Source organism: Thrips palmi, unplaced genomic scaffold, assembly GCF_012932325.1.
Source record: "Thrips palmi isolate BJ-2018 unplaced genomic scaffold, TpBJ-2018v1 HiC_scaffold_5, whole genome shotgun sequence".
NCBI classification, from domain to species: Eukaryota; Metazoa; Arthropoda; class Insecta; order Thysanoptera; family Thripidae; genus Thrips; species Thrips palmi.
In genome coordinates, this window is record NW_023144632.1 from 11,501,630 (window position 1) to 11,514,403 (window position 12,774).

The 12,774-nt window shown below is 63.2% G+C and overlaps 1 protein-coding gene across 1 annotated transcript in view; it reads right to left on the minus strand.

Annotated features, from left to right (window-relative positions):
• Window positions 1-12,774, minus strand: part of LOC117651170 — a 64,254-nt gene that overhangs the window by 8,443 nt on the left and 43,037 nt on the right. Inside the window, exons 3-9 of the mRNA XM_034394976.1 lie at window positions 9,255-9,382; window positions 5,294-5,373; window positions 4,855-5,069; window positions 4,499-4,671; window positions 3,360-3,486; window positions 2,877-3,015; window positions 1,345-1,501 (exon numbers count right to left, since the gene is read on the minus strand). Coding sequence (XP_034250867.1) covers window positions 1,345-1,501; window positions 2,877-3,015; window positions 3,360-3,486; window positions 4,499-4,671; window positions 4,855-5,069; window positions 5,294-5,373; window positions 9,255-9,360 — 997 coding nt within the window. The 5' untranslated portion in view covers window positions 9,361-9,382. The remainder of the gene's footprint in view (window positions 1-1,344; window positions 1,502-2,876; window positions 3,016-3,359; window positions 3,487-4,498; window positions 4,672-4,854; window positions 5,070-5,293; window positions 5,374-9,254; window positions 9,383-12,774) is intronic.

Sequence of the window (12,774 nt, forward strand, 5' to 3'; positions counted from 1 at the left end):
CATGCTCCAGTTAGAGCATACCATGTACACTCTTTGATTTGTTGAGCTCCCGCCCTGCCCCACTTCCTCGCACGTGCGCGATGAACGCAAAAAAACAGCCGCGCATGCCGCCGCTGCCGCCACCGCGCCGGAAGTGTGACGCTTTGCCGAGAGGGGGGATGCAGGGTAAAGCAAAACCCGTGGAGCAAGCGAGCGAGCGGAAGTACCCACTCCGGCAACTGCGGTCCACAGTGCAAACTCGAATCTAACAAAAGTTTACGACTCATCAAGCCACTTCATAAAGAAACATTTCTTTTTTTCCTGCCGTTGGCTGTTTTTTCCTGGCGCGCAAAACGGCAGTCCGCTTTACATTCGAGCTGGCCGCTGCCGCAGCGAGCCAGCGTCCATGCTGCCGCCCAGCAATCAGCAGTCCACCCCGCCCCCTCCTCTTCTCTTCTCTCACAGTGCCTTTCGGCCCCACCCGTGCGGGCCACCCCGCGATAAAGACAGAGCGAGGACACTGCTGCGTGGAAATCGCTCGGCTGCACCGCGCTGGCTGCAGAGCGCGCTGTGCGCTCTGTTTTTCCCCGCGGCAAATATCAACTGCTCGTGTGCCAGCCCCTCCCCCTTTTCGCTCACCCCCTTTCCGCGGCAGCCCTCCCACCGAAATGAAACGATTCCGGCGCTTCCTGCCGCCCTGCTGACGAAATAAGAAATTCCGCGTGCTCGCACCCCGCCGCCCTGCCGCCCTGCAGTCCTGCAGTCCTGCGACGCGAGGGGTAGGACAAGCCTCGCTGCTCCTCAGAGAGGGAATTCAACTCGTGGGTTACACCCAGTAGCGTGGCTGGCGATGTATTACACGAACAACGGGGATCGCGAATGGCGTTTCCTTCGTTCAACGCCTTCCTGTTTACCAGTGCGACGAACGCGCAGAGTTCATTCGGGCAGGTAGCCGCGAGCGCCTGGACGAAGCAGGGGGCACCGCCAGTCGTGCTCAAAGAGGCTGTTCGGGGTGGAGGCCTGCATAAGCCCCTCAGGGGGGTTGTACACCTCCCTGATTGGTCATACTGCGAGTGGGAGCTTGTAGTCACCCGAGGCTCTTCCCCGACTGGATAAAGTGTCACCTTAGTAAGGACAGCCCTGTCTCGTTTTGCAGTGCTGGCGAGCTTGTGTCGGGCCCGAAATGGCAAACGATATCATGTGTGGTCTAGCCCTTAATGGTACTGGTAATGGGTCGTCGGGTAGCCCAGCCCGCCGCACACTCGCGCGGCGCTGCCCTCTGGCTGCCTACCTGCACGGCGCCTGGGGGCGAATGAGAGCCAGAGAGAGGGGGGAGGGGGGGATAGGGGGAAGGGGCCTACTCACCGCAAAGGCGCACGATGCGGTTGAGCGGCGCGCCCAGCCAGTCCTCGGCCTGGCGGTACACGGCGCTGAGCAGCGTGCTCTTGCCCGCCCCCGTCGGCCCCACCACCAGCAGCGGGGCGTGGCGCTCCTTGGACACATGTTGCGCCTGCAGGCGCTGCTTGAGGGCAGCCAGCGCGCCGCACAGCGGGCCCTGCAGCAGCGCCGCCGCCTCGCCGGGCCCCGGGCCCAGCCGCTGGCACAGCGCGAGGTGACACAGCGCCTCCTGGTAGATATCCTGCAACGGGAGAAGTGGCTCAGAGACCATGCATAGGCCGACCATGGCTGTCACCTTCCCCGCGCCCTGCCACGATGGGTCGCGAGAAAAGCGCGCGGCTGTCGAGCTAAGCCAAAAAGCCCGGCCGGACGGAGCCGAGTGGGGCGGCGCCAAGGCGAGCGGAGCCGAGCCGGACGGAGCCAAGCCGAGCGCCCTGAAGCCTCGGGGATGAGTGGAAGCGGACGGAGAGGCGGAAAGGCAGCCTCCCTCTGTGCCGCTCTGTGCTCAGCCCCACGCCGCGAGGACGCCCGGGACGTGTGTCGTTTCCACACGGGCCTGGCGTCATTCCGGGTAGGATCTCCAGAATCCCTCGCAGGCGAACGCCTTTCCTGTGCGCCCTCGTCGCGTCGCCGCGTGCTCGCTATTTGCACACCGTCCCGCGGTCCCCGCCGCCACCCGCCGCCCTCTCGCAGGGCTAACGTATAAAACCCGTCTGGAGGGAAGACGGATGTATTCAGACGGCATCCGCCACACGTGGAGGGAGAGAGAGGGAGGACCTGGCTGTCTTTATTACACATGCAGAAGCCTTCGCTCACTCTCTCCCCCCCTCCCCCACCCCCTGCCCGTTGCCTGGACCTCTCGGTGGCACGGCTTAGCGAGAGGTTTGCACAGGATGCTGGAGCACGGGCTGGAGCAGGGGCTGGGGCACAGCAGGGCTACAAGGCTTCTCTCTTTCTCCGCATTGAGGAGGGCTCCAGGCCGCTCCAGGCGCACCGCTTCCCCCGCGCTGGAACGGCCTTCACCGGGCCTCCGCCTTCGGCGTGCTTCGGCCGAGTGCCCCGCCCGGCCCCGCCCCACCTCGACCGTGCCGCGAGCCACGTGCTGCCGGAATGAATTTGCATCCCAAAGCGCTGCAGGGTTTTTGTCCAGCGAGGAATTCGTTTCCGCGCCACTCTGCCCCCTCCCCCCGTGCTCCGCCCCATCTTCATCGGAGGGGTGCCGTCGCGAGCGATCTGTATTTTCCCGCCCCGGCGCGGTGGTTGGCCGCGCTGCCGCAGTTCAGCGCGCGGCCGACAGGGGGCGCCGCCGCCGCCAGTGCGGTAATTCCCCGGGGGGGCTGCACGCCTCGGGCGGGACCCAGCTCGGGACACGCTGCGGCCGCGAAACCGCGAGCAGGCCGCTTTGTCTCACTTACTGCGTCACGTCGTGAATACGCGCAGAAACGCTAGTCGCACAATTAATTTGTTGAAAAAAGAAAATGGTTTGGTTTGCCACTCACCATGACGGACTTGTTCTTGACGCTGGGCTCGACGCGCGCACTGATGGCCCTGCGCATGCCGCCGCCCACCACGAGGCGCGCCTGCAGCTGGAAGCTGTCCGAGTAGGCCTCGTCGTCGTGGTTGCCGGACGCTGGGGGCCTGGGGGCAACGCCGGCAACGCCGGCAACGGCGCGGGTCAAACACTAGGCCGGGCAGCCGGAAGACCTGCTCACGTGGACGCAAGGGAGAGTGCCGTTTGTCCAACAACTTTTAGTTCGACCCGACAGGGGGTGGCAACGCTGTTTACGTGTACACGTATTCTGACGCCATATTCGACCCTCCCCCTTAAATTATGATACTTTTCAAGGAGATTCTCTCTGAGTCTTGCTAAGGAATCGAATGAAACTTGAGTGCGGCATCAAGTTAAAAGGTCATGTCTGGACTGGAGAGGCTATCCAACTTTCTGAGTGTGAGAAAGGGGTGGAGGGTTGTTGAAGACTCACTTGACGCTGCCCCTGTTCTCCTGGGGCAGTTGGTCTGCCAGCGCCTGGCACAGCGGCTGCGCCGAGGCCCCCACCACGCTCTGCCGGCTGATGCTCATGATGCCCTTGCTGGCGGCGGGGTCCAGGCCTGCGTACACACTCGCTGTTTAGTTCGCTGCGACACACCCAGATAGCTACGAGGAACGAACGCCGTCGCAGCAGGCGGCCAGGACTTGGTGCTGGGAAGGATGAGGAGGGGGTGGGGGTGGTGGGGTTGGGGATGCGCCCTGCGTGGCCCTCAGCGCGAGGACCTCATCGGTCGGTCCGACGTCGACGTGCAGGCAGGGCGAGGCAGGGGCACGGGACTGCTGAGCTTGCCAAGCTGCTGTGCTGCTCGACGAGGACTGATTTTCTAGCCGAGTCACTGGAAATGGCGCGACAATGAATGGCACCCATTTCCGGAGAGAGCATGCCAGGCAAGCGACGCAAGCGGTCGGGAGGTAGGGAGCATCTGTCTTGGAGACGCGCAGCCCGGGCTTTCCGGCGTGAACGGGTCGCTGGGAAGCGGCCTGACGGGCGACTGTGGTTCAGCAAAATATACTGGCTTCACCAACATCGTTTGGTGCCCTGAATTTCGTTGACGGCGTCGATGGCGCCCCGCGCGCGAGAGAGAGATGGCTGGAGGGTGGGGATCGTGTTGTGTGTGGCGCCGGGATCGGGGGCGTGGGTGAGGGGGTGAGGTTGGGGGCAGTGGGCGGGTGGGGTGCGGGTCGGGAAAGAGGGGGGGGGGTGCTCAGCACGGGACGGGCGGCCGTTTATTTGATTTGTGCGTTAAGGTTCCCCTAAGGGAGTTGTGACCCCCTACTATGTCGCTGCCAGGCTGCCGGTGTGGTGGTGGGGTGGGGTGGGGATGTTGGTGCACGCGCTGGAGCCGGCCGGGCCGCGTGTTTTCGATCAGCGAGGCACGCCAGGCCGGTCGGGCCGCCACGCCGCACGCCGCCATGCCGCACGCCGCCATGCCACCACACCGCCCAGCTGATGGATGGCGATCGCGTCAAACGCACTGGCCCCTCGATGGGGTCGGGGTGGAGTGGGGTGGGGGGCACTTTGTCCAGGCCAGCCGGCCGCGAGCCGCATCTATGACTCGGTAATGGTCTCACTTAGGGCGAACAGCAACTGTCGGAGCAGCCCCGACTGCAGCAGGATGGCCGCTTGCTCCCGGACGGCCTCGGAGGACGCCTTCCCCGCCGCCAGGCGCTCGGCGCCGGTCCGCAGCACGGCCATGAAGCGCTGGAACTCGGCCGTGTCCGCGCGGCTGGCGGGCTGCTGCTCCCTGGAAGGCGAAGACAGACACGGCGCTCTTGAAGGGCCAAACACCCTGCGGTGGCCGAGGCCCCGGCCAAGGCCCTGGCCAATGCGGACTTTAGGCGGCAGCACCTACCTGGGGTTCTTGATGTGCGCCCTGCCGTCCGCCGCCGTGCCGACCCAGCGCTGCAGCAGCACCTTGCCGTCCGGCTCGGCGGCGGCCTCCAGCTCGCGGTACAGCTGCTGGTCCAGAAGCACTGGCGGCGGAGCGGGGCGTGCCTCGTCGCCGACCAGCACCAGCAGGAAGCAGAGCTGGTTGACGGCGTGGCTGTCACGGATGTCCTCCAGGTGGTCGTCGAACATGTGCGGGTCGAGGAGCGGGTCGCACGTGTCCGCCGAGCCGTAGTGCATGTCCACCAACTCGATCTAGAGGACGGCAACAGTGGGGATTGGATTAGCAGCCGCTTGTTTACAGACAGCTTTGCCGGGGCTTTGCTGTTGCTGCTTTGCTGAGTCGGCTCGGGCAGCCTCGCCTGGGCTGGCCCGGCCTGGGGCATGGGGCCGTTATCAAGCGTCAAGCCGCGCGACCGCGGCCAGCCTGGCCTGGGGCTCGCCGCTTGGGGATCGCCGCTTGGGGCTTTGGGGCTTACCTCGAAACCAGAGTTGTCGTACTGCGTCTGCAGGTCGGGCCCCACCTGCTCCAGCAGCATGCGACGCTCCTCGGCGAACTCTGCAACACCAAGGCCACGCCGTGAGGGTGCAGCCAGGTACCAGTTTCCCTTCAATATCCATGGAAAATGTATATAAATTTTGCAACAATTTCAAATATTTCTTGACAGATGGCGGCCTATTTTTTTTTTAATTTTACAGAATACTGAAAGAATTTGATGAGTGTTTGAGACAGACATCATTCCCCGAGAATTGTACTGTGACTGATATGAGCGCCTTGACAGCGAGGCACCGACTCTGCACCTCTAGGTCTAGAGACCGAGACGCCTTGCTTTGGCTTATTGCGTCCGAGACGCTCAGTTTCGGAATCCGGGAATTTCATTATTACTGTGGCAGTGGCAGCAGCGGCAGACATGTCGCCAAAGGTGGCCGCGCCTCTACGCGAAATAACAACTCTGGCATGCAGGATGAAGGCGAAGCAGGCTACTTTTTGATTGCATTCCCGAATAATGATCCTTCCCGGCAACGGTCGGCCGGGCCGCACAATAAAAAAACACGACCACCCCCACGGTACCTCCCACTCCTAGCGCCACAAGGCCGCGGCGCGCTCGGCCGTGGCTCGGCGCAGGATGAGCGCACTGTCAATAAATTGGAAGCGCACGAAGAACGTGGAGGGAAAGGCCGCGCCGCTCGGCCGCTCGGCAGCGAGCACGGCGAGCCTGGGAGTAATCCTGGGAGCAGTCCGCCTAAGCTCGGGCAATAACACGCTCGGGGGAAGCAGGGACGCCGAGAAGCAGCGGGGTCTTTCGGCTGATTGGTGATTGGTCCGATGGGCGTCCCTGTCTTCGCACGTCAGGCTGCCCCGCCAGTGCCGCCGGCAGCCCGGGCTGGCTGTCTGGCTGGCCGGCTGGCTGCGGATCAACCCCACCCTCCCTTTTCTATTGACCCTCCAGAGCGCTCTAGAACGCTTCAGAGCGGGACCATCCGGGAAGCGCCGGCCCGTTGATTAAAACTATCCTTCCCGCGCGGTGCGAGCGGAGCGAGGCAGGCCTTCGGGAAGAGTCCGCCGCACCTGTGGCCGAGGCCCCCGCCGGCCCCCGCCGGCCCGGCGGCCCTGGACTGCGGCATTCCTTGGGGACGCGACGACGCCGCCCGGGGGAGGGGTGGCGCCACTGGCCCGGCCGGCGATAGGCGCGCCCCTCGGAAACCATTCACGCCACTTTGAAAACTTTCAGTTTCAATTGACTCGATCGAAGAGAACGTCGTGGGAAAAACACCCCGGTCCCGTTTCTGTGAACTCAGAATGTAATTTAATTGCAGTGACGCTTCAATTGCTTCGACCCTCAATGGCAGCGAGTGGCGGTATATGGCGCTCTGACAGGCCTGCAGTGTGACGGCCACTGTTTACTCTGCTCCCTATTGACCGTTCGCCGGGTCGGCAGCGTTGTGGCCTGGAGGCAGTGGGGACCGACCGCGAGTTTTGGCGGTGTCGTCCCGGTCGTCCGGTAGCGCTGCGTGCATGCGGGCAGCGCGGCAGCGCGTGGGGTGTCTGAGCCGATATCGAACACACCCAGGGCGCGACGCGACACGACACGACGACGCGCCGCGAGGGGAGGGATTATCGGTGGCAAAGGGAGGAAGCCGAGCGGCGTGAGTGGCCCGGGCGTCCGCCTGTCTGTCTGCCTGCCTGTCTGCCTGTCTGTCTGTCTGTCTGTCTGTCTGTCTGTCTGTCTGTCTGTCTGTCTGTCTGTCTGTCTGTCTGTCTGTCTGTCTGTCTGCCAGCAGTGCCCTTGCTGGCTCTGAACAGACAACGAATTTACCGCCGCTGGAGTAGCTGAATTTCTCTTATTTTTAGCTGGGGACACTTTTCACGCCCGCCTGAAAGATTGTTCCCAAAATTATTCCATTATGAAAAAGTCAGCTAGCCCTCGCGCGGTTCGTATTTAACTTAAAACGGCTTTTCTCTTTTATTTGTTGTTTCTATGTGTTTTCTTACTGTATGCGAATGCAATGCAAAACAGCTAGAGAGGATAACGACTGTATATAGATAACGCCGGTATATTTTTAGACGCCCTCGCGTCCTATTTACATTCACTTCCGACCAATCCTTTTAATTTTTTTATTTGTTTTAAAGGACAGACGGAAAACTTACACTTTTACGCGTGAGTTTTTGTTGTTGTTTTGGTTTCTATTTTTGGCGGTTTGCTGGAGTGGCGGCCGCCTGCGGGCGCGCCGCGCCAAGTTTTATAGGTCGATCGCCGGGAGTGGCGCGACAAGCCGCCCGGCCAGGATGGCACACTCGGTGTACACACCCAGCCGTGAAATGGTATGGTGCACGCCGTGCGGGGCGCAAGAGGGGCATTTACAAACTGGGTCACTTTCGGACCCACGCGCGCTGCCCGGGCTGCCCGGGCTGTCGCCACATGACCGACATGACGGGGGAATTGCAGAGCGACAGTTTTGCCAGCATAATCCATACGTGACACGGGACGCGTGCCGCCCCAGGCGTTCGCGGGGCCCTGGCGGGGTCCTGGCCGCTACACGCGTCGCGCGCGCCACCCCCTCGCCGAGGACGCTTTTATTCCAGCCAAACCTAATAATACGCCACACAGGGAAAAAAAAAATTCAAAACGGAGCCGCGGGCTTTGCGTACGTAATAAAATACATGGGTAATATCGTTATCCAAACGCTAAGGTAGGTTCTCTCCCATTGTTATCCGCTGGAAATGAATCAAATTGAAAGGACTCCGCTTGGAAAGAGCAGCTGGTGCGGACCCCCTGCGGACCCTCACAGTGACGACCTTCTCTTCCCTAACATCGATTAAGAATTGACGCCGAGGCCCGATGACAGCATTGGCCCGCAGGCGGGCGGGGCGGGGCGGGGCGGGGCGGGGCGGGGGGCGGGGCGGGGCGGGGCGGGGCGGGGCGGGCGGGCTGCCAGACCCTCCTCGGCTCCTCGTCTCAATCATTGATTACTTCGGCTGGCGGGGCGCCATCGCGGCGTGCCAACTCTCTCTGTCGCACGCCATGCGGCCTGCAGGGCCTGCAGGTCTTGGAGGGCTGCTCAATGCTCGCGGAAACGAATCGGTGGCATGGATCCTGAGCCTGGAAGGGGGCATGAGACAGCGAGCGGTAACGGCCGGGGGAGGAAGATACTTGAATTATTTCGGTCAACATTTTAATTTTGACACTTAGATCGAGTTGTTGAACAAGCGTACACAGTTTCGGTGCCTGTTTCCCCCTCTGACAGGAGAGGACGCCAGCGAGCCCCACCGCAGCCGTCTCGAAAGGAACGGAAATTGCGGAGTTTGGAATCGACACCCTGACGTCAGTCAGTTCTCCGTTTTTGCCAATTGAATCGGTCCGTGATCTACCGCAGAGCGAAAGAGCGAAGAGCGAACAATTCTGCGATGTGCCGACTTCGGAATGCCTGCGGCGGTTCTGTGGCGAAGAGGACGTCCGCCCGCTTCGTTACAAAAAGTTCCCCCAACTCACTGGCCGGGCCCTCGGGGCGGTGAATTTGGCCTACAAGCGCCTACAAGTAGTCTTCTTCTCTCGCCGGCCTCCGGCCCCTCCCCTCGGCTGGGGCTCCTTCCGCCTCCCCGCCGCCTCCCCGCCGCTGCGCCCCCGCACACCGACCGACCCACACGCCCGTCAACAGCAGGCACGACGCCGACGGAGCCGGAGCCGGGACAAGCCGGGCCGCCCGCAGGCTCATTCCGAGAGTCGTTTTCGTCGCTCTGTCTCTCTCGCACTCATTATGGGCCGTCCCGTATAGGTGCGAGAGAGACAGAGCGACGAAAACGACTCTCGGAATCTGTCTGCTGGGCAGTAGCATGTCGTCTACGCGAAGCTCCTTCCCCCTGCATAACCGCGGCCACGAGCCGAGCCGGCCAAGCCAGGCAGCCCGGCCTCATCACCGCCAAGCCCAACAAACACTCACCGGCCTTGTCGCAGCAGATGAAGACCTTGACCTGCTTGGGCGCGGGGAGGGCGTTGCTGGTCCGCGTGCGCCCCCGCAGCACCTCCAGCACCTCCTCGGTCGCCATGCTGCCGCCGCCGCTGCAGCCGCTGCAACAAGAGGAAAGGCATTGCCCTGAATAAGCACCGTCAGATGAAAGGTGCACTGAAAATCAAATAGTGATACATCTCACTCTCTGAGGGATGAGACATAACTGTCTCACCGAAAAAATGGTGATACTAAAATGTATCACCGAAAAAATAGTCGTACACGCATGTATCACCGAAAAACTGGTCGTACACGCATGTATCACCGAAAAAAAGGTCGTACACTAATGTATCACCGAAAAAAGGGTGATACTTCCCCAGGAAAACAAGGGCTAATCTCGCTGATGTCTCACCGTTTTTTCGGTGATACTTTTTTGTACGACCCTTTTTTCGGTGATACATGCGTGTACGACCATTTTTTCGGTGATACATTCGTGTACGACCTTTTTTCGGTGATACATTTTGTATCGCCGAAAATTGGTGAGATGTCTCACCCTTTGAATTTCAGTGTGTTCCAATTCCACGGGGGGCTTCACAGTCCCCCTTTGAAAGCAGGGCGCTTTTCACCGCGGCCGTGTTTTTCCACCGCGTCCATACGGCGCTGCGAGGCCGTCGCCGTGAATCATGGAGCGGCACGCCCTGCCGGCCCTGCCCGCCCCCACGGCCCCACGGCCCCACGGCCCCACGGCCCCCACCTCCACGGCGACAATGCTGCGCTCATCTCCATTGTAAATGCGGGGCCGCTGCCAAACTGTGAGTGAGCCGAGTGCTCAGTCACGACGAGGCGCGGCGCGGCGGGGCAGCGGGGCGCGCAGGCTGGCTGGCTGCCCGTCTGCCTGCCTGCCTGGCCGCCGTGCCCGCGGCGGGGGTGGCAGCGGTCGCTCAACCCCCATCGGCGCGGAAGCGACACGGCGCGCTAAACTCCATTATTATTTTCACTCGGCGACGCGTCGCGACAACAAAATAAAAGCGGATCGGCGCCGCGCTCAAAATGGATATTCTGGGCGGGGCACGGACACGGCACCAATAAATGGGGCCGCCGTCAAACTGGGGGGTCGGGGACACCGAGGAGACGCCTCGCTCGGGTAACTACGAGGACGAGCGACGAGCGCAAACAAATATAATGAAACTTTGTCAGGCGGAGCTGGAGACGCGCTCCGCTCCACCGGCTTGGCGGCCCGCGCAGCCCCGCGCAGCCACTGCCGGCAGGCGGGCCTTGAAAGCAGCAAAGCGGCACAACAGTCACAGAGCGCGCAGCGCCGTCCAAGTTGGGCCGCGGCTGCGGCAATCAGCTTGAGAGCAGCGCCGCGGTAGCGCCAGAGGTTCGGCTACGGCGCGTACGGCAGCCGAGAGAGCGCCTGCAGGAGCCGAGGTAGGCCGGCCCGTAACGCAGGCGAGCGCGCCGCGTGGCCTACCCGGCCGACTGCAGGCGCTAGGCTTCACTTAAACGGGTGCGCCACTACAAATGAACGACACTTTCGGGACCAGCGCAAGCGGGCACAAGCCTTGCCTGCATTGCAAATCATTGCAAAACGCGACGCACAGCAGGCGGGGCGGACCGGGGCAATGCGCGAGCCAGAAGCGACCAGAAGAACAGGCAGACTCCGTACTCGTATTAGTTTTAATGGGGCCTCGAATGGGGCACGCTGCTGATACTGATCCACTGGCTTCATTCAAGACTGAATATTGAGCCAGAGGTTTCCCCGGGGCACTCCACCGGCATGCGGCGCGCCGTTCGCTCCGGAGCCCCATTGGGGGTCCAAGTTGCCCGCACAGCGAGCACAGCGAGCACAGCGAGCGAGGAATGCAATCAGCCACGGCAGCGTCAGCCTGCGGCGCCGCGGCGCCGCGCTGCAGGTGGAGAGGACTCACCTTTCAGCCCAGCCAGCCGACTATGATGCCGGCTCGCTTTTCGCAGCGCGGCGGCGGCGGCCTGAGTTCCACCCCCTCCCCCGGATTACCTCCACACTGACGCTTCTCTGCCCGAATTCGGCGCTATTCTAATCCCGAGTTGACGAGCGGGCCGACGGGGCGCGGGGGCTCCACGTGGGTAACGTGGGGCGGGGCCGGGCGGGGCTCAGTTTCCGCCACGCCTCACTTGACGCGCCCCGCCACACCCCAGGGGCCCCGCCCGGCCCGGCCCCGCCCCGCCCCGCCCCGCCCCGCCACACCCGACAGCCCGAAGGGTCAAGAGGGAAAAGGCGCCCATGCTGACAGGGACGCAGGGCCGCAGTGCCGCAGGGCCGCAGGGCCGGGGGCCATGGGGGGCCGGAGGACCAGCCGGATACCCCCGCGGGGCGGTAGTCTTCCGGCGGCGCGACGTGCCCTCGTAGCTGCTATCCCGGGCGACGGCATGGCGACGGCATGGCGACGGCATGGCACGGCCCCCCTTCCCCCGTCTTGAAGCCCTCCGTGCCACACCCGCAATTAAGGGCGCACATTCTGCGTAGCCCCCTCCCCTTCTCGGGCAGTGAATCAAATATGCATGAGAGGTAAGTGGACTGTGTCGCCATGGGAGGCCACGTGTGGCTGGGCCGCAGCCCCAAGCACCCCTGGGCGCTGTGCCCGGGCGTGCCACACCTGGGCCGCCCCACCTAGCCACCGAGCCAACAGGCCAGCCAGCCAACGGGCCACCGCCCGGCCGTCCGCGGCAGGCCGTCCGCCCGGCCGTCCGCGCAGACAGACCGACTATTACTCTTATCGCGGCGGCCATCTCGGTTTGGCGACGGCGCCAAGTTTCCCTTTGTGCGCTGGTTAACGAGGCGCGTTATCTAAAAATTAAAACGAGCAGGGAAACACGGCGCGGCTCGCGGCGGCTCGGGCCGAGGCCGACGTCACGGCCCACCCTCGCTCGCCGTCGGCACGGCCTCGGCCTCGGCTCGGCTCGGCACCGAGGCCTGGTTGAGATGCCGCCGAGCGGACCCAAAGATTTAAGTCCCGCGGCGCTGGGTGCGGCGCGGCGGCAGGCAGGGCAGCAAAGCCAGCAAAGGGACAGGCAGGCCGCGCGGGGAAGGGGAGGGGGGAGGGGTCGGAGGGGCGGCGGCAACAGGTCTCGAGTAAACTGCGCAACTCTAAGCAGCCATGGGGGAGCGGCCGACGGGGCCGACCCGCCCAGCTCCGGGAGGTTATAGTCGCAAACAAAGCAGCCGCTCGGGTAGCGGGACGAGCGGCTGGTGACGGTGAGTACGGCCAAGTTGGCCGTCGCCGTGTTGAGGACTGCCATGCCCGGCCATGCCCCGCCGCGGCCACGTGTGCGCCCTGCCCTGCCGCCAGGGTGCCGCAACCCGCTGCCGAGGGCGCGGCACACGAATCGCGGTCGCGGCGCGGATTGGCGGAGAAACGACGCGGGAAGCGGGTGCAGGGAAACGAGAAAAGTATTGTCCGGACAGGGAGGTGCCTTGTATAATTCCTTTCTCGCAAATGGCGAATGGCGGCGAGCGGAGCGGGCAGCACCA